General features: G+C 41.5%; 1 protein-coding gene across 5 annotated transcripts in view; it reads right to left on the reverse strand.

Annotated features, from left to right (window-relative positions):
* Window positions 1–21,056, reverse strand: part of MNAT1 (MNAT1 component of CDK activating kinase) — a 187,168-nt gene that overhangs the window by 47,289 nt on the left and 118,823 nt on the right. For 2 of the 5 annotated variants that reach the window (XM_073349928.2, XM_073349927.2), the window contains exon 7: window positions 11,939–12,060. The exons of 2 other annotated variants lie outside the window; for them this stretch is intronic. In XM_073349928.2, coding sequence (XP_073206029.1) covers window positions 11,939–12,060 — 122 coding nt within the window. Of the gene's footprint in view, window positions 1–1,983; window positions 2,915–11,938; window positions 12,061–21,056 lie in introns of those variants that run through there. One more of the 5 variants, XM_073349926.2, reaches the window with a different exon arrangement.

Raw genomic sequence — 21,056 nt, forward strand, 5'->3', positions numbered from 1 at the left:
ATTAATTGTTTTTCTGACATTTATTACTGCAAGGGGGTTGATTTAACTGGTGTTTCTACTGTAAAATTATTCAAAAATTATTTCAAACTTCACTCACCTTTATTAAACACATTTATTGTGACGGTATTAAATACCCAGGGATGGCTAAACAATTTTAAAATGTGCTGGATATACTACTACTATGTAAAAAACTGTATTGTCTTATGTAAATATGGGCCTTATTTAGAACTATGTCTCACAGGAAATTATGCCAAATGAAAACCATCCCCCCTTTTCCACTCCCACTGCATAGGATTTATGATTTTACATTTAAAACCATTTAGGTAAAGAAACAAAAACATGGTAGCATTACCTTCAAGCCTGAGCAATAGCTAATCCGTGAAGTCGGAGTATGTTTAAGTCATTATATCATTATTAGAAACACAGCCTGACTGGAGTATTTTGATTCTGAAGCCAGGAAAACCAACATCTCAATATTTTTTGCAAGCCCAAATCTTCACTATGGGTTTATGTAAAGTATCTTAAAAATATTATTGCCTTAGTTTTAAAAATAGAAGCCTAAAATGACTTTCCATGACCTCCATGACTTCTGCAGTGGCCAGTGTGGCTGATCCCAGGGCCGCCCAAACAGCTGGCCCTTGCCCTGGGGACCAGCTGCTGCTTGGGGGCCCCGGGGGCCCAGCTGTGCCAGCCGCTGCTTAGCAGTTGGTGTGGCTGGCTCCAGGGACCGTCCGGAGCAGCAGCCCCGGGGACAGCTGGAGCAGCCCCTACTCGGCGGCCTCAAGTTGCTGGCGCTGGGGACTGCCCAAGCAGGTGCTGGTGGTCCCCGCAGACAGCCCAGGCAGCAGCCAGTGGGGCTGGCCCCAGGGGACCCCCCCTCCCCCAGAATATCAGCACCCCGGGACCCCCACCTAAGATTTAGTCAGAGGTATCTACAGTAAAGGTCCTGGACAGGCCGTGCGCCGTGATTTTTTGTCTATTGCCCATGACCCATAGTCTTATTTATATATAGGTAGCTAAGCACCCAGCCCTGCAAAGACTTCCGAGTCTGCTTCACTTTACATGAGTACTTTCACTTGAAGTCAAAGTCACTGTGCATAAAGTGAAACACACACAAGTCCCTGCAGGATCAGGGCCTAAATAAGCTACCTGTTTTTCCAAAGTTATGAGCCCCTAACAGCTCCCGTAGTGGCCTATATGTTTAGGATGACAAGCCCTAGAGACCAATCCTTATGAGATACCATTAATTTACACAAATATTTACTCTGATTCTGCAAATACTGATGCAGGAGATTCATAAATTAAACATGTGGACTTCCATGTCTCAGGATCAGTTTTTTTAATTAAATTTTTATGATTAATAAAGGTATCTAGAATACATAATGCCAACAAAACAACTCATTCCTTTATGTCTGTTTTCCTTCCATTTAGACATATCTGGAAATCCAAAACTTAAAGCAAGTGTGTTCACGCGAATAATCACGTTGCCATTCCTTGGACAAATTAAAGTTTCTAAAAGGTCTTCAATTTTTTCTCCTTTTTAAAAAACAAAAACATATCCATGCTCAGTCACCAAAACAGCTCAACACATTCACCTGGCCACTTCCAGACCCTCCCTTTCCAAAGTCCCTCCCCCACAGTCCAATTTTAGTTTTTAAATAAGAATGTACTATAAGCCTGATCCTCAAAAATCACTCCATTGACTTCAAAAAGAGGATCATATTTATTATTTATACAGCACCATACATGAGCTTTACTGACATATGAACAACATAGTCCATGACCTGCTTAGCTTGCAATCTAGGGCCTCGACCTGCAAACTTGCATCAACAAGAGTACTTTTACACAACCTGAGGCCAAGGGACTTCTTACACTCGGGTGACCAGATGTCCCGATTTTATAGGGACAGTCCCAATTTTTGGGTCTTTTTCTTATATAGGCTCCTATTACATCCCGCACCCCTCCCCCCCCCATCCCTGTCCTGATTTTTCACACTTGCTGTCTGGTCACCCTATCTTACACTTATATATGTATTTGCAGGGTAGGAGACTACATTTCTACAATATTTTTCTCTTTTCATCCTTTGGGTGAGGGCAGAATGATGAGACTACAGTTGTTCTGGGATTGAAGGTGAATAGCATTCTTCTTTGATATGAATTACTCACTACTTCTTAGCACCATACCTTCTTGGCTTGGAAGACGCAGCATTTGGATTCTGCAGACAATGCTCCCAGCTTTGAAACATTCCTGACTGAGATGATCGCTGCAAAGAATATTATCTACCAACAATAAAGGTGTTAGGAAAAATGATTGACTGCGATCAAAGCAATTATAAGTAGCCTGTAAAGCTCAATTAAGGCTCCAAGTGACATTCTTTCTAGGAAGAGACTATTTCAAGAAGTATGCTGCCCGAGAGTGGGCCAGCAAAGCCACTGCAATCTCTTGGTCCATTTCATACTTTGGGAACAAATCCCATTTGGAAGGCTGTGGTCTCTGCCACTATTGCATCTATTTCTGGAACCCAGGCCAAGGAGTTGCACTGCTTCTGCGATTTTGAAGAACTCACTACTTCTCTGTTAAGGTACCTTCATTTCGCTGGCTGCTCCGATTCTGACTCGATCACTTTCTCTACAGTTACATTAATAAAAGCCAAGATTAGGTTTCTGCTCCAAAGACAATAAATATACTGTTGTTGGGGCTGCTGGAGTCTCGTTTAGAAGTGTCACCAGATCTTTGTTTCATAGAGAAAAGGATGTGGAGAAGTCTTTCCTATCCGTTCACCTCCAGTGTTTCTGAATCTGGATCCAAAACTTCCCCTTCTTCCAGGAGTGAAGTCTCAGAGTCTGAGAATACCTCATCTGTTTCTTGGACCTCTTCACTGTATTTTTGCAACTTCCTAGATTTCTTGCATGACCTGGAGAGAGAGGAACTGGGTCATTCAGAACAGGATGCCCTTTCCCTTCAACTTTTTAGTTAATTCTTTAGCACTGGATATGGCTGAAATTGCCAAGCAAACCCCTATGGAAATGCTGGTGGTGTCTAGGCTGGATGAGAGGGCAGACTGCCTGGACAGGCCGGGTGGGGAGGGCCACACACTTCTGTGATCATCCATCTAAGTACCTCTTGTGGTCTGTTGGGGAGGCTGGGGAGCTCCAAAGTTCTGAGCAGTAGCAAGAGGAGGTAGTTCTCCTGTGATACCTGGTATGGTGTTGGCCTGTGCCTACTCATGCTCTGAAGGACCGTTATCAGACCGACTCCGTTCCTTACTCTCCTTATGGCCTGATGCCACTGTAATGCTGATACTACTGGGCTTGAATAGCATTATTTGTGGCTGTGTGCCAGAAACAACAACGGAAGCTGGAGAAGGAGCTTCTGAAGACATTTGGACTCTCCAGTTCCTGGGGGAAGGGGGGGAAAGTGGGCAGGGGCGGCTGTCGTTCCATATGGAACACAATCAGGAATTTGCCCTAGCCACCATCTTGATACCAGCTGTACAATTCCCAATGCAGAGGCATGCTGCATTGTGGGGAGACAGGAGAGAGACAGAATTAAGAAGGGCAAGGCAAGGGGGAGAGAAAGGGAGATTGAAAAGGTGCTAGGCAGCCTCCAAAATTCCATGAAAAGGCAGAAAGTTATGGAAGCTTTAAAACTGCATGCACGGGTCCCACAAAAGCAAGATCTTCTGACCAGGAAATCAAGGAGCGGGCTCCCCACCCAGTCCTGATACTGAGCAGGAACTACCCCAGGTAATGATCCCTCGGGTATTTCAAAATGGAGGGTGGAGGGAGAACTTTGGTTTTGGAGGGAGACAGAGAGATCTGGGAGAACTCACTACATAGGACCCTAAACCATCTTAATGCTAATATGAGTGAGCCCCTTAGAGCCAGGTTCTCTATCACACAGGTGGCACACAACCCCTGAAGAGACATCCCCACCTGCTCCACACAGCACAACTGCACTGCTGAAGGGGAAGCATTGACACCTGTGAAGACAAGAGAAGGATTTGCCCCTTAGTGATTCCAGTAATAAAGCCAAAATATGAATCATGGCTTTTTGAAGCCAGCTTAATATTTATCGCTATTTACCATTTTCATTCTTTAGTGCAGTTTACTCAACACTCCTCTGCTCTCAAAGGTAGTTGCTGAATTTTTATTTATATATAAATATACACACGCATTTAATAAACATCATGATTTAGTATTCTGCAAGCTCACACTACAAAAGACTGTTCTGGAATAAATGGTATAATTACATTTCCTACAGTGACCTTGTAATCTCTTGAGTATTTACTCTAGACTAAACAGCCCTATTCAGCTGCCCTGTGTCTGATTGTCGATGAAAGAAGCTTGTTTGACAACTGCTTCTAGCAGAAACATATTTTTTCCATGATTGCATGAAAAAGGTAAAAAAATAACATCACCAGACTAGTATTCCAAGCACAGAGGTTCATGTTAGATCGATGAGTTAATTCTGAAGCCAAACGCCAACAAAAACAATTACTATGGACATTCTGCTGTCATGACCAGCTTTTGAGGTTAATTTAGTGGTACATATACAACTGCAGCCAACTTATACTTAAAGTAACTACATGGTGTATGCAGGCTTCCCTTCTTGTTTCTTCATACATTTTCCATTTTCTTTGCTTTTATAACTCTCCCGAGACCCTTTACAGTTACAGAACCCACACTATACCCACAGGTGGGCAGGCAGGAAGTAAAACTCCGTTTCAAAAGCAGTCCACTATTAATATATTCAATTTCTAATGATCTTGACAGAAGAGCACCATGCAAAACACCATGTACTACAGGGTGTCATTTGAAATGTTCATATGATATTTTTGCCAAAAAGTCGATTTCTTAAACAGTAAGACTTCAGACACACTACAGGCTGATTTCCATTCAGTTGAAAAAAGACAGTGCTTATCTGCCTCTCCTGTATAAACCCTCAGCATTCCAAACCCTTATAACAAAACCTGCAGGATTTCAAATAGTATGTTAAAGCAATATAAACCAGCTCCTAAATCAGCTCAAAATTAACATTGTTTATGAATTGTTATACCTTCCCTTTCCATTTGATTCTGAAGAAGGAAATGCACTAGTTATTCTATTGCATATCCAATATTTAAAATATAGTGTGTTTTCTTCACAAGTCTTTATTCAAAGCTGCTCACTGCAAAGTGCATACAAGTACTTTTTTTTTTTTTTTAAAGTGTGGATACACTGCACAGAAAGGTGTCCAGATACTGTTATGTCCCTCAAAGCATAAATACTCCACCTCCTACCTGCCAATTCTCATTTATCAGCAGCCAGATTCAAAGCTTAATGAAGTCAATCAGAATCTTTCCAATTACTTCAAAGGAATTTTGATAAGGCCCTAGGACAGGAAACTTGTTGCAAATCAGAATGTGTGCCCTGCTAGCCAACAGAATTCCTATAAGAATAAAGGGACAGCAACTGCGAAGTATACGTTTCAAATCAGACCTTCCTTACCATTACTCAATCTTTCGGCTCTCTGATGACTGAGCTGGCTGAGAAACTATATTCTATTCAGAGGAAGCAGAATGAACTTAGTGTTCAGAATCAATGGGCCAAAACAGATCAACTTGAAAAGAGCTGCACATTAGAGTTTTTCTCCCTTTGTAAGGCTCAAAAAATATCTGTATCCCCCCGTCGGATGACAGCTGACGTGAAAAATCACCTGTTACAATTTTTGGAATTCAGAGGCCCTGGTACTCCTTCCAATCAATTCTCAGTTATTTTATTGGAAATTAATGCAGAGACTCAGGTTAAGCAGTTATCAGCAACTGACCTGACTGAGAAGCAGACTAACAAGGATTTAAAAACAGCTCAAAGACTAAGACATTACTAATGCTTCTTTAAAAATCACTCTGATTGACAGCTAAGAAATTATACTAGTCATTTCAAAACAAAAGTTCCAGAACACTACATATGTTTCAAATTATGCTACAACATTGCACAACAAAGAAACATGCCCATGTTTTCTACATGAAATAAAGGTTAAAAATGAAAAGCTACCGAAGTTGTAACAGAGCTGAAATCTAGCCTTGTCGTCATTGGACATTTGAAATAACTGAACTGTTCTGAACTAGGGGGGAAAAAAAAATGGACTCAACCCCATTGTTACACTTACAAAAAAGGTCCAAATCTACTTGCTTTACTATTGTGAGAAATCCCACAGAAGCCCAATCCTGTTTCAATACTTATTGTTTGCTCTTGAAACATCATTTTATGTTTACCTTTTAAAAGTCCTAACGAGGTAATATCAGCCACAATGGCAGTTCACCTACAAAAAAAAAGGGAAAGGCCTGACTTGACCACTGCTCTGAATAATGTGGTTATATTTGAAAACAAATGGCTAGATAAAGGGAAATCATATTTTTCTCAAAACAGATTAAAATCCTTGAATCTACTGTCAGCTTAATTTTCCATGATTCACATATATTTACCCAGGACGCTGCTCGAGACACTTTTAGGGGGGAAAAAAATGATAATTTCCATTACATAGACAATGTTACGTGGGAAAATATAGACATTACGATATTTTTAAACTCACAAGGCCTGAATCTCATTTACACAACAGTTCCAGTACAGCACTCGGGCAATGTAACGAGGCCTTAAAGTAGGTGCAAATGGAATAAAACAAAACATCGTTGTAATTTCAGGCCTCTTCACTCTATCAGAGGTGGTGTAAAGTGTAAATGAGAATGAGGCACACCAGGGATGATGTTTTTAAATTACAAGGCATGAAGTTCCAATTTGTCTCAAGATTTCGAATAATAAGAGCAGATTTTCAAGTTACAGAAATGGACAGCAGTCAGTAGCATGCAGCTCTTCCACTGCTGTATTTAGTGTGAGAACATAATGCAGCAAATCCTGCCAGCCTTAGGTGCACCAAACTGTCCTGATGTCCTTAAAGGACATCAGAGGGACCAAAAAAGGACATAGTTTTGATCCTTAGGGTTTTTTTGACTCAAGTTTACATAATAGCAAAGCTATTAGTACTCTCAGTCAGTGGTATTACTGACATGAGTAAGGGAAGATGATTAAGTCAGTTCCCAGTTTTCGTTTTACTCTTTGAATCTCGACATATTTGCAAGTTATTTTGTAAAATTTCTCTTGATTTATAAGTATGAAAAATCCTGCATATTCCAGGTACCAGGACCCTCAGGCATAAATTCAAAGTACAATCACAAAAACACCCAGTGTCTTCCCCCCACTTCAAAACCAAAAAATAACCAACCAGAAAGAAAATTGTATTTTAACATCTCCACCTTGAAAGCCTATGTAAACCAATGGGCCCTGCAATATTATACAAATGTCAGCGCATCTGGACTATTTTGGACCAAAGAGCGAAAGTTCCCAAGTCCCAAAGGTGTCTCACACAGAACACCATGCTAGTAGTTCTCTCTCCTTTAAATCAAGTGATGCCAGCTTGAGTTTCTCTGTTGACCACAGCCATGCCAGTACTGCATAGGTCTCAAGCAGGGAGGTCTCAAGCTATTTAAGGCTCTACAGGTCAAAACCAACACTTTAAACTCCACCCAGAAACCAACAGGCCACCTATGCATATTGCTGAGCACTGGGGTAGATTTCAGGTGTAAGTGCATTGCAGTCTTCACGGCAGGGGTGAGAAAGCACAGATCACAGTAGTAAGGTCTGCATCCAAAAGCAGTGATCTCAATCCCCTGGTCAAATGGAGATGAAAGAGACTTTTTGAATACTGCTGCTACATGGCCATCTAACAGAAAATGAAGCTCCAACAATACCTTCAGGTTGCGAACTTGAGTAACAAATGGTGTGCACAAGAACTTATTTCTCGGTTGCTTTTCATAACCCATCAGCTTCACCTCATTATTCCTAATTGAGCTTTAGCAAGCTAGCATTCCTTCACATCTCAATCCCAAACAGACAATGGGTAAGGCACTTGGCAACATGATATGGGGTTAGATAAGTCAGAAATATAGAGTTGGGCTCCATCAATATAATGAAGACATGCAGCCCAAGACTCTGCACTAACTCTGCCAATGGTCACCTATAAATATTGAATAGACGAGACCACCAGACAGAACTCAGTGAACTCATGAATGGACACTTCGGAAAGATGAGCTGGTGTTGGCCATTCCCCTCTAGGAATGCTCAAAAGGAAGACATTGAGTCACTCAAGAGCCATACCACCACCACCACCACATGAAGCGGATACATCTAGGAATGTCAGCATGGACATTTGATCGTTATCCACTCTATGGACGAGCTCATCTGTGAATGACATCAAAGCATGGCCCAGGGACTGCTCTGATCTATCCATTTAAGGTGCTTATTTGGGTCCCACCACCATAGTATGTGATTGCCTCACAATCTTTAATGTATTATCTATACCCAGAACAACAAGGTTCAAGGTGTTCAGAGGTATTCAGATTTGGCTCACCACAAATGTCTGTTTAAATTTTAACCAAATGGAAGATTAAGGATCCAGACTATCGATATCCTGATTACCAGCATCAAGGGATATTTTTTGAGAAAAAGTCCATCGTTACTCTATATGTGAAAGGGTTAAATTTCAGAACCACCAATAGGATTTATGTTCAGTTTTGTTGCTAATCATTTTTACCCGTTTCCCATCTCAATTACAGACCAGCACCAAACACTCATATTTTTATTTTAAGAACACTAAAAACCGGGATTATGAGAAAGGTAGCCTTGCATTGCCAGCAACTGAGATTTCCCAATACTAACCCAACAGAAGAGTAGTCAGGGGACTATCAATTAGCCATTAGCAATGAGAAACTTTAACTCTCATTGACCAAGTTCAATCCTTGTCTGCATCTTGGCTGGAGCAAATTAGAATAGTAATTGCCACAGAAACACACGTCATTTGGGAATATCATCTATAGTCCAGTGATTCAGGAAGCTATTCTTGAGTTGCACCAGAGGGAAAATTATATATATATACATAACATACATACACACACACACACACACACATACACACACTGCCATTCATTTGTGTTGAAAATCTATTTCTTAATTATTTTCAGGCTTTTAAAGGAGTTGATAGCAAAAAAACACTTAAGAAGGGGACAAAACAGAAGGAAAAAAAAAGTTGTAGCACTTAGTTACCCTTTTCCTTTGAGAGCCTGAAAACAAAATTTTCAAAAACTATTTGAACACTGATTTCTCCATGTGGCTTGCCCATGTTTGAGAAATGGCATGCTCTGCAGAGCTCATCAGTCCCCACACAATTTAATTATCTGAAGCCTAGTGAGTAATTGGTATAGGACCATTAAAATGTGAACCACCATTTTTTAGAAAAAAGTAACAAGAGTCCTAAAATAAGCTCTGGGAGAATTTATCCTCTTTCTTACTCTTCGTGCTAATCACCCATTTGTTCTCAGCAGACTCCAGCGAACTGCAAAAGGAGCAGCCTTCCTTGCTCTGAAGATTGATGCGAGTGTTGTAGAAAAATATGAGGTTAAGACCAGAATATTTGAAGGATCCAGCCTGTTGAGTGCTTTGAAGGTAATAAACAATATCTTAAAATCAATAAAAGATGCTACCAGAATAAAATGTAAAGGCTCCACACTAGTTTGACAGAGTATTTGCAAAAATCTTGGTTCCTGAGGTTTGGATAAACTGAATTCTGCACGTTTTGGGGAACTGTCCAGCAAGCAATAAATTGCCGTTTTCAAGCTGCAATATTATTACAGGGACAAGAAATTTTGCTGTAGTCTATGACTAACTACAGTGTTACAAAACTGAGAAATTTGAACGGTCAAGTGAAACCTCACTAATTTGCATAGACCAATGAAAATATTCACTTCAGAGGGGGACAAGGAGAGAGAGAGAGACAGATGGAGAAACTGAGAATCTGTGTCCTTCTTTTAAATTTAACCTTTGTAATATGGTTCAAGTTAAAAGGGAGCTAAAAGTCTTCAATAGGAGCATGTAACACCATTATGCTCAACTCATCTGCCTCATTCAGCCAGCTGTTTGCAGCTGCTTCTAAGGCCAGCCACGGGACCACAACATATTTGTTAAGCATTTATCATCAACAGATGAGCATGAGTTCATGCAAATACAGAAACAAATATATAAAGGAGTAGGGTACTGCATGGTCTAAGGTGTTAAAAATACCCAGTGGAATGGGATTTGAGGAGTAACAGCAGGGCACATGCAGGATGGGTATATTTGTTTTTAAGTTACAAAAGACCTCTAGATTCAATTGGAGAAACTCACAGTTCCCCCACATGTGGCAGATGACATTCGCCAAATCACTCAAACTCTTTCATCACCTGCATTTCGCAGCCAGGTGGGATTGCATTCTTGAGAACCCCCCCACACACACACTGCCAGAGTACTCCTACCTCTTCCTGAGCATCTCTGCTAAGTGGGTCTTGCTGATGGTGCTTCTCCAGAAATTAAGCATGAGCATAAGTATTTGCAAGGCTGGGGCTATTGTATGTAACATTAGCAGCTAGACTGAAGCCATGCAGTACTTAGAGGGGGTTCACTTTCCAAGAAGCTGAATTCTCCTGGAACAAGCAATCACACACACAGATACTATGGAGATAGCTATTATAGAAAGATTCCAAGATCTCACTGCACACAGGTTACTCAGGATATATGTTATACATGAAATGCAAATGCCTAGGGGGTTCCCCATAGAAAGACTTATTCCCCCCCGCCCCCCGAACATTTTCATCTGTAAGAAGGTCCATGGCTGACAGAGCTTCAGAACTCCCCCTGCAGGAGAGGGCCCCACAGCTGTGTTTTGAACAGGTGGTGAATGCTGGCTCCAGCTATGTCTGGGTTGGGATAGCTGACGAATATTTGCTCTGATAAACTTGATATCAGATAATGAAAATGATAGGCATCAGGAATACATGGGAACACAAACAATAAGTGATTCTAGACAAGCTTGAAGGTCTTTCGGCAGCACTGAGTTTTAGATTGCTTATCCATCAGGGCTGACTGTGTTTTAAAACCTTTTTTGAGACCCCTATGCCCTCCCAGGATGAGGAGTGTAATTTCTCATCTGAAAACACAACGGCACGTGTTGGCAGTGCCCATTGAAGTAAACTGGAATCTTTCCTTGGATTTCAGTGAGCTTTGGATCAGGCCCAAGATGCATACCAAAGGGTCCCTCCCAACTATACTCTCTCATTGGTATTTTGTTTCTTCCCCCCTGACATCCTGCATTTTCATTGTTCTGCAATGTGTTTTCTAGAAGTAACAAGGGTGCACAACCTTGAAGTCAGCCAGACCCAGCTCAATGACACTATCCATCTGGCTGGTTGTCTACGTGTTTAGCGGGTGTTCAGCTACTAACCTCTTTAGCGGTGAGCTGGCATGCCTCTATTGTGCTATTCAGTCTCCATTACCTTGGAACACCAGGCTCCTAAGTTCCCTTCCAAACATGGCCACACACTGCAATGCAGCCAAACTGCTGGGCCAGCCCTGCATTATACTTTGACAAAGTTAAGCTCTATGCTTCATTTCTCACAAACGTTATTTAACTGTAGATGGCAGTCAGTGAATAAATCTACCCTTTTTCATGGCAAAAGGCCCAGCTTTGATATTTTTACTGGCTTACTGCTGGGTAAATTATGCCCCGATTTTTTATTTATTTACTCTTTAATACAGTGCAACTGAAAATGAACAGCTACTTCACTACAGCTGCCAACGACAACCTTAAAAACACTAATGCAATCCAGTTTAGCTCTCCATAGATCTATAAAGGCTAGAGGACCAAAAAATTTTAGCTTATCCACCCAAACAAAACGATGGTTGGGCAGGAAGTCTAATATTTCATTAAGATACTTTTAAAAAAAAAATCTATATGCTGCTGGCAAAGTGAAGATGGTAACATTCCCAGATACAATGCCATGAAATGAAGATTAAAGTTCTAATGTGATACTTACCCTAGCCTTCCTAGAAGTTCAGTCTCTGGAACTTGTGGTCCATAGGTCTCGACTTGCAGTGGCTGATACTCATACAGTGCTTCCTCCAGTTTTTGGATGGGCGCTAATGAAATATGCTGAGTCTGTTGAAAAGGAACAATGAATCTTTAAAATGTGCCATAATTTTTTTGCTGGTTCCTTCACGGAGGTTGGGAGGGGTAAGTTTGCACTTAATGTGATGTTCAGTCCATCTTTAAACAACATATTGTCCATTATATTAGCCATTTCCTGATGGTTATTTTAATTCTTTACTGGACCTACAGTATGGAACTAATGTTTTGTTAGCTATAATTCTTTAGAGGGACAAGAGGAAGAGCTTTAGTGAAATCAGTCTTACCATCAAAGATAGTGTAGCGGCTTCCAGACTCTCTGGTGAAATTACGTAAAAATTTCACTTATCAGAAATAATATCAAACAAATGTCTCTGAGCAATTGCATTAGATTTTGTAATCAATGATTTCCTGAAAGCCCTAATTAGAAAGGGAAGTGACTTTAATTTCTCTCTGAAGGGCTTTCTAAGCTACCATATATAATGGCTCTCGTGATAGACTTTTTACAATGGAACACAACTAATTCATTCAGCAAACTCCCATTTGTTCTGTAACTAAAATATAGAAACACGCAAATATAAAATTTTAATTCCAGATGGTACTTTTTCAAGGCCTTCAGACCACAGAGAAACAAACAGCTAGAATTCCTTTTAAAGCTCCTAACACTCCAAACTCTCAAAACAGGAGATTTGGGGTTTGAAAGGAGAGTCAAAGAAAGGAGAGTCAAAGAAAGAGATAGAGCCTAGTTAGCAGATGTTGCTGTGTGACGTTCGCCACGGATTTGTTGATCTTTCACAGAGTTTCAATTTTCTACTTTATTCTATGGTGCTGACAAAATTACCAACAGCAGAACAGAGAACACTACGATACCCCAAGACAATCTGAGTACCCATTAGGAAAACGGTAGCAGCGTATGTGTGCTCACTTTAAGACAAAAGTGTTGAATCTTTACATAGGGTTAGGCTGTGTGACTCCCACTGGCCAACGCTTACTCAATTCAGTGGATTCAAAGGCACTACTCATGTAAGTAGCTACTCACCAATGGGCACAAGGGGCTCACAGCCTGGCCCATCATGTTAAAGTTAACTGAGGAAGGCGTGGAGGATGTCACGCGTGCGTGTAGTCCAGGTACAATGGCCTCCCTGAATTACAAGCTTAGAAGGCTTCGCTCAAACATACAGAAGGCAGATAAGACAACTGAGGACCAGCCGGTCAGGAGAAATACTATCAGTGATACAGAAAACTAGCCAGAGCCAGGGGCCTTCCAGTTTGGTTGAGATGTCAATGGAGGTGAAGTTTTCTACTGAAAATGGATTATGCATGTGATGAGAATGGATCATTTCAATTTCCTTCTCTCTGCACTGCACAGACGCATAGGGGCATTGCTAAGGTGACAGCTTGCATAGTTCAGGCACTTTAAAGGAGAATTTACCATGAGAAATAAAAGTTCTGAAGTTAGACACTATTCAATCTAGCTTTCATACTGTTATTTCTATGTCAAAAACACCAATGTTAAAATTGAGCAACCAGTCACTCAAAGAAATCAGGAAATGCAAAAGTAAGGTTGAAACTTTAACTGTACCTCACAATATTTTAAGGCATATACAGTGTCTCAATATCATCTGAAGTTGTCAATTAATACAACACATTCAAGTGTTCACTACTTTTATATTTTATAAAAAATTGCTCTCATCGTGTGACACCCATTATGGACTCTGCACTTGGAAACCTTTAGGTTTAAAAATTCAACTCCCGTCCTAGCTGTGCTGTTCAGTCACTAGATATTAGACTACTTCCGCTGTATACACTGCGGGTTTCCCACCAGCAGCTTGGAATAACCTTTCCCTTTGCCAGTCAGGCACCATCAGAACAGTTACAGCCTTCAAAATGTGAAAGGCCTGAAATTATAGAAAAAGCTTTTGTAGCCAGGCTACTGACTGCCCCCAGGTAGTTCTGAAATTTTTAGAAAACAAAAACACTGAATTTTTAAACTTACCATTGTCTCTGCATTTCTTTTGCTGTGATTAACCAGGCTGTGTGCAGGGAGCTTCTGTGGACTGAAACATCTCTGTCACAATATACTCAGAGTAGCAACCGTGTTAGTCTGTATCCGCAAAAAGAACAGGAGTACTTGTGGCACCTTAGAGACTAACAAATTTATTAGAGCACAAGCTTTCGTGAGCTACAGCTCACTTCATCAGACTGCATACATCCGATGAAGTGAGCTGTAGCTCACGAAAGCTTGTGCTCTAATAAATTTGTTAGTCTCTAAGGTGCCACAAGTACTCCTGTTCTTTTAACAATATACTGAATTTCAGAATGGAAAAGTAATATTTTATGCCCTTGAAACTTCCACACAGATTTTTTCTGTGCTCCTTATTTGAGACAATAATCCTGTAACTTGTCCTATTCCAGGCCCCTCAACCGGCTGTACTACTGCCATAGCTCACTCACAGTGCAGCCCAAACCTGAAACATACCTTATGGTTGATGTTTGGAGAGGGCCAACAACCAGGTCTAGTACCAGAAACAGGGGACTTACAGATAAAGAAAAGGCCTGGCAAGAGGCAACAGGAAAGCTGAGGCTGGCCACACAGCTTGAGGACAGGGTTTCAGCACAGGAGCAGACACTTGGCTTTGCAGTTCTGGGAACAGGAACGCTGGCTAAGGATTTCAATCTGCCAAAAGTACATTCAACCACCATTCTACACCTGTTCAGAGTGTAATTAAACCATCTTTTGCCAGGGCCTCTGAAATCAGGGCACAGTTTTGTAAGCCAGGACAAAAGGGGGTATGTGGGCTCCTCCAGAACAACAGTGGGGACAGTAACAACACTTATTACAATATCATTTGGTGGCAACAGTGCCCTAGCCTGTCCATTAGCGTAGACTCCTAAGCAATGAAAAGCCCTGGCATCATTAACTTTCCCAGTGCAGCACACATTGGCATTCACAACTTGACCTGTGGTCCCTGTCAAAGGGCAAGCGTAAGCAGATTTCGCGATAGCAGAAGGGAGTGTGGATATGGTTGGTTTGACTCGGGTCTGCATGTTGTAGTGTGGACATCAGAGCCCCAGGTTCAAGCCTGGGTTAGAAAATTCTTAATGTAGAGTTAACAATCAATCAGTGTAGATGCTCAAGCCCCAGGTTCTCTAACCCACGGTCAACTGACTCGAGTCCCACTAACCATGGGCTTACGTTGCCATGTAGACATACCCCAATGACCATCTCAGATTGCAAGGCAGAGGTTGGGGCCACATCTCTGGAGGGGGTTTTTGCACATCTCCACATCTCTGGAGGGGGTTTTGTTAAGGTTGCCACTGGTGCACTCCCAACACTAGCCTAATGCTAACTGCTCTGGGACTGGCTAATGGAGGTGAGGGACCACACAGGAAAGAGCAGTGCTAGGCTGAGTCAGGCTTCCTCCTCCTCCTCCACCCACTGTGCTGCTGCAAAAGCCCATTCTCCTTTTTGTCTTTGCTGTAATTGGTAGCATAGGGTATCTGTGTTTCATCAGGCTTGGTCTATGGAGTTTCACAGGTTTTAGAGGCAAGAAGAAGGAACCATTATGATCATCTGGTGTAACCTCCTGCATCACACAGGCCACAGAACTTCAACAAGGGATTCTTGGATGAAGCCCTGTAACGTGCAGTTGAGCTAGCGCCTATCTTTCAAAAAAAGATCTGCCCTAGATTCAGAGACTTGGTAAAGTACTTGCTACCTCCCTAGGTCAGTTGTTCCAATGGTTAATTATCCTCACCATTAAAAAACAGTACCTCGTTTCCTATTTGAGCTGTCAGGCTTCAGCTTCCAACCACTGGCTCCTGTTACGTTTCTCTCTGCTATACACTTTGGATTAGGGTGTGGGGTGGTTTGGTCCCAGCCGCTGGGGGCCAGCAGGCACCTCTGCACATGAAGGTAACTGGATGGGTTTGCATTGTGCAAGTACATCTGGACATTGAGGCAGCTGCACAACACAGTTCATTTGCTTTAGCTTCCCAGGATTACAACTTTAGGTGGTGGGTCTTGGCAGCATGGGATAGACTCCCCTCAGTAACAAGAAAAAAAAAACCCAGAAGCTGGGTTGGCTGGCGCTCCTGACACACAGATGTTGGGAGTTTGGGTAATGTCCTTTTCCTGCAAAGTGGGTATTAGTCTTCCTTCACTTGGGAACGGGCTAGATTTGCAGGGAGGACCTGGAACACATAGGAGGGCTAGTGGTTATCTCATGAATTCATCTGCACGGGGCTGTGGCCACATTCAGGCCTTTAGGCAATATAGGCTCCAATACAGGCAATACAGGACCAGGAATATTTGTGCTTTGAGCATCAATAAGGTATGCTGGGGGAAGGAGCAAATTAGGAGTTTGGGACAGCTGTGACCTTCTTCCTTTATACTGCTGGTGGGACAAGTTGCATTTAAAACGTATCTTGCCCAATTAAATTAAAAAGTTTAATAAAGCAGCAGAGATTTGGTCAATTTCACCTTAATCTGGTCTCCAGCCTGACTGGCCCCTATGCATTCACATTATCGTCATCATGGCAAATCTCAAAGGAACGTGGCCTTCTTGCAAATCAAGCCCCATGTGGTTCAATCACTGGCAAAGTGCTCAAGGCAGTCTGATTGTATATTCAGTTTATGTTCATCGCTGGCATTCTTGTCGCACCTCCAAAGCTTTTGGTGCCCGTGTGCTCGCCGGCTGTGTAGCAGCATTCCTTGGTGCACACACTTTGGAATTCACTGGTCTTCCATTCTAATAATAGGTCCATACCCAAGAATACACTCATGACAGTGTCTTGTTGACATTGTTCAGTTTGGTGAACTGCTGTAGCTGACGGCAAAGCTGGTCGGGCAAGAAGGAGCACACACTAGTTGGATTATTAACCCAGATGAAACTAAATCCCTGATCATTACTATCAAACACCCTTCAGACCAGATTACACCCAGCTCAATATTAACCTGTCTGGATGGGACATCAAGTACATGGCAACCGTCAAATATTTGGGCTGGGAGACAGAGCTAGATGATGCTCAAAGGGGGTCGGGAGGAGAAGGAGACAGCCATTCATGAGAGAAGGTTAAAATGGAAGCCATTATGCAACTTGATAGAGATCACTAGAGGCACACACTATTACTTAGGGCTTCTACAATGCATTACAAATGCATAGCACTTTACACTTCTGAGAGGTAGGGATTTTTAAATTTACTATACTCCACTTAGAGGACAGGGCCTGCCTTTTTCAGCATTAGGAGGAGTTTACGACTGAGCTAAAACCAGACTGAAGGTAGTGGGCTCCAAGATTTTCTTTTTGCATTGCTTTATCCTGACAGATCTAGAATTTGATTTTGTGGTCATGGGTAAGTGTTTCTAATTCCCCTTGGATGCTGTAATGTTTGTGTACAAGAAGCAGACAGTATCCGAATGGTGAAAGAAATGGCTTCCAAGAACAAAGACAACAGATATTCCTGTCTCCTCTCCCCACCCCCGATCTTTCTGGCATATTCCTTCCGTTCCGTCCCGTCCCCCCTGCCCCCTCAGTTTAATTTAGGCACTGTGGCTGTCCATTATATTTTGGAGTTTACGGCACCACAAAAACATTGTTAATTAGAATTAAGATGCGTGTTTCATCCTCATAACTTTGTTTATGTAAAAGTTTGCACAGCAAGGGATTTGTGTGCAACTGATTAACCTAAAACATACTGTACATGAATAGACAGAGACACAGGATCAGCTACTTTTAAAATTAATGTCTTTTCTTATGATACTTAATAGCAGATTTAATAATCCAATTTACTTTTTGCTACACTAGATACGCTGTTTACTTAATGCATTTCTCTGTTTAGACAATAAAAAAAGACTTGTCAGTTTCTCTCTCAAATACACTAGCACAATGCTGCAACATCTGGGTTATAGACAGTGCAAGGGGAATATTTCTGTTTGCAAAATGGTTGTTTTTACAAAGCCTAAACCTTTGATGAATGAGACCTAATAATCTCCCTTTGCTGTCATACAAGCAGGGTGACCAGATCTTGGAAACAGAACACCAGTACACCTTCTGTAATATGGCTGGGGACTGGGCATTTGACAATTACTGAACAAGTTGGTAGTTGCCTATTAGTGTACCAGTGCTGGGGTAGGAGCACTTTAAGAGGATGTGAGTTCAAGATACCCGCACTTCCTATCCCTTGGTCTCCCAGCTTCCTTGTCCCCAAAACTCCACCACATTCCCTAAGCCCTCAGACCCTGCCTGCCCTTCACCATTTCCATCCCCCTACAGCTTACCAAAAAAAAAAATCAGAAAAAAGAATCAGAGCTGAGGTTAGCAGAAACAGATTTAAAACATAAGGAATTTCTTCACACAATGCCCAGACAACCTGTGGAACTCCTTACCTAGGGATGCTGTGAAGGCCACAGATATAATTGGATTAAAAAAAGAACTTCATTGAGGATAAATCCACCTACGGCAATTAGCCAATACGGTCCAGGATGCAACCCCGTGCTCTAGGTGTCCCTAAACCTCCGATTACCAGAAACTGGGACTGGATGGCAGGGGATGAATCACTTGATTGCCCTGTTCTGTTCATTCCCTCTCAAATATCTGGTACTGGCCACTGTTGAAAGACAGAACACAGGGCTAGATGGACCATTGGTCTGACCCAGTATGGCCATTTTTATGGTTCTTATCTTTCCACTGCCATGAAGAAGAGAATGAAGGAGGAAGACAATACCAGAGACCACACAATGAATGCATCTGTAGTGGAGAGAGCAGAGATCGATTATGTTGCAGATATTTCCAGTAGTTGTAGCAGAAACCAAGGTTGCTGGGGTCATTAAAGCTTGTCTCAACAGTGCACATTTTTGCATTAGCACATGGTTGTACTAGATGATGTAACAGGTCTTTTCACGCTTTAATTTCTATCTGTCCAGGTACGTACTTACTTACGTGGCCCCTCTATTACCATATTATCTGAGTGCCTTCCATGTATTTAATAATGGAAAGAGTAATCTACAATTCTATGTGCTAGGTCTTCTTTAGTCAGACTGCAATACTGTTATGCACACTGGTAGCTGAAAGTCCAGGCTGTTGCATGGGTGTAATTTATAAAAATCACATGAATTTAAAAAAAAAAAAAAAAAGCCAAAAATGGCTCAGAACTTAAAAACTAGACAGTAACAGACCATGAATCCCAGTGATGATTCAACCAGGTGCTATTCTAAACAAAGAGCTCCCAACCATGCTCCTAGCTGTTTCCATCATATCACACTGCCTCTACAGACATAACAGACTTCAGAGTGACAATCCTGGAATTTTATTATATAGATTCCTTTAGCCACGAGGTCACTCCCCTCCAAAACAATCTATCTGGGGTAAGGAGTATGCTGTGTTTGTTGAAAGGAACTTAAGGAGTCTCTAAGGCTGGAATATTATTACTTCTATTACAGCAAGTCCTGGAACCCCAGTCAAGGACGAGAGCCCCACTGTTCTTGGCACCATACAAAGCAATGCAAAAAACAGTCCTTTTTTGATACATTATCACATAATATTGTAATTATCCAAACACTAAGAGGCAAAATTTAAAAAGAATACCAAACTATTGTAGATTTCACTTACTGGCTATCTTTGAGAAGCCATTTTACTTTTAAGTTCATAGAAATATGTAAGTTTGAAAAAGCTGCTTTGGTGCAGGAGAATTTCTGATGGAACAATGTTCCTGTAAACGTTTTAGATATTCCACCCTGAACCAAATAGCTAATTTTTGCAGTTTCCTCCCTATCCCCCTCCATCATCATTGACAAGTCCATGTCAACAGGGCTGATATAGCTTTCTAATTCTGATTAACTACTTTGTTTGGCTACAGTAATACACAGGAAAAGGAGAGTGAACCTGATAGATTTGGAGGGCTTGGTTAATATTATTTTAACCTTTACCCTCCCTGTCTTCCACAGCCTTTTTAAATAAACACGAAGGATGTCAAACTAAAATGCATAATACCGTTCCCAGGTTTACAATTCCTATACCAATGAGGTATTTCCAATAGGACTCAAACATCTGAAACCCACAGCTCTTTTCTACCCACAGCTCTTTTCCACCCACATCCTTTGAATTCAAGAATAAATCTGATTTCTTCACCAAATTATCACAACTTTTAGAGAGACAGCCCAGCAGCTGCCATGTAAAAGAACCAAGGAACTGATCCAAAGGCTGTCAAAGTCAATGGGACGCTTTCCACTCATTTAACAGGCTTTGGATCAGATCCCAGGTGGCAGTACTGGTTTTAAGGCTCAAGTGGCTCATGTGGAGAGGAGTTCAGACATGTAGAAAATAAAGCTGATCACGTTTGGACATTTACTGAGAAACAATAAAGTAGACTTGAGTTTTGAAATCCAAACAGCTTTAGAAAACACGATTTCACTAGGAATGGCTCTAGTTCTTCCTTAGAGAATTTCCAGCAATATAGGAGAAGATCAACAGTGCCGAAGAGGGGCTATTAATGAAGATGGTTACATATGTGATTTAGTATGTGCAAATAGGTATCTGGAAAACTAACCACATAGTGACTTAGGCTCAATCACATGCTTGCTTGCTTACTTACTTCTGAATTTTCCTTCTGCAATATCCTGACATAAATAATTATCTGACCAGACATTTCTTAAACGCCTGCCAAAAAAGCAACATTTCTCTAATCTCTCAGAAGAAAGCATATGTCCATTTTATAAACTGAAATGTAAAAGTCTTTTGGTTTTGAGCCAGTATCAGGATTTAGTGATTACTCTACAAGAACAAATTCCAGTCCTTTCTCTCTTCACACCAATACTTCAAATTGCCTGTTTGTTACCATTATCCACAGCCCTGGCCACTGAAACACAGTGGTGATTTTGAGGAAAGCTCGTGGGTGTTTGTTGGATTAAGCCACTCATTCATTTTCATCAGCGACTCCAGGGTTCCGACAAGAGTTGTCAGACTCTCCCTGGAGTCCCCGCTAGTGTGTACTGTGCTATTATCTGAACAAGACAGCATTGTGTCTGAGAA

This window comes from Lepidochelys kempii, chromosome 6, assembly GCF_965140285.1.
Source record: "Lepidochelys kempii isolate rLepKem1 chromosome 6, rLepKem1.hap1, whole genome shotgun sequence".
Classification (NCBI taxonomy): Eukaryota; Metazoa; Chordata; order Testudines; family Cheloniidae; genus Lepidochelys; species Lepidochelys kempii.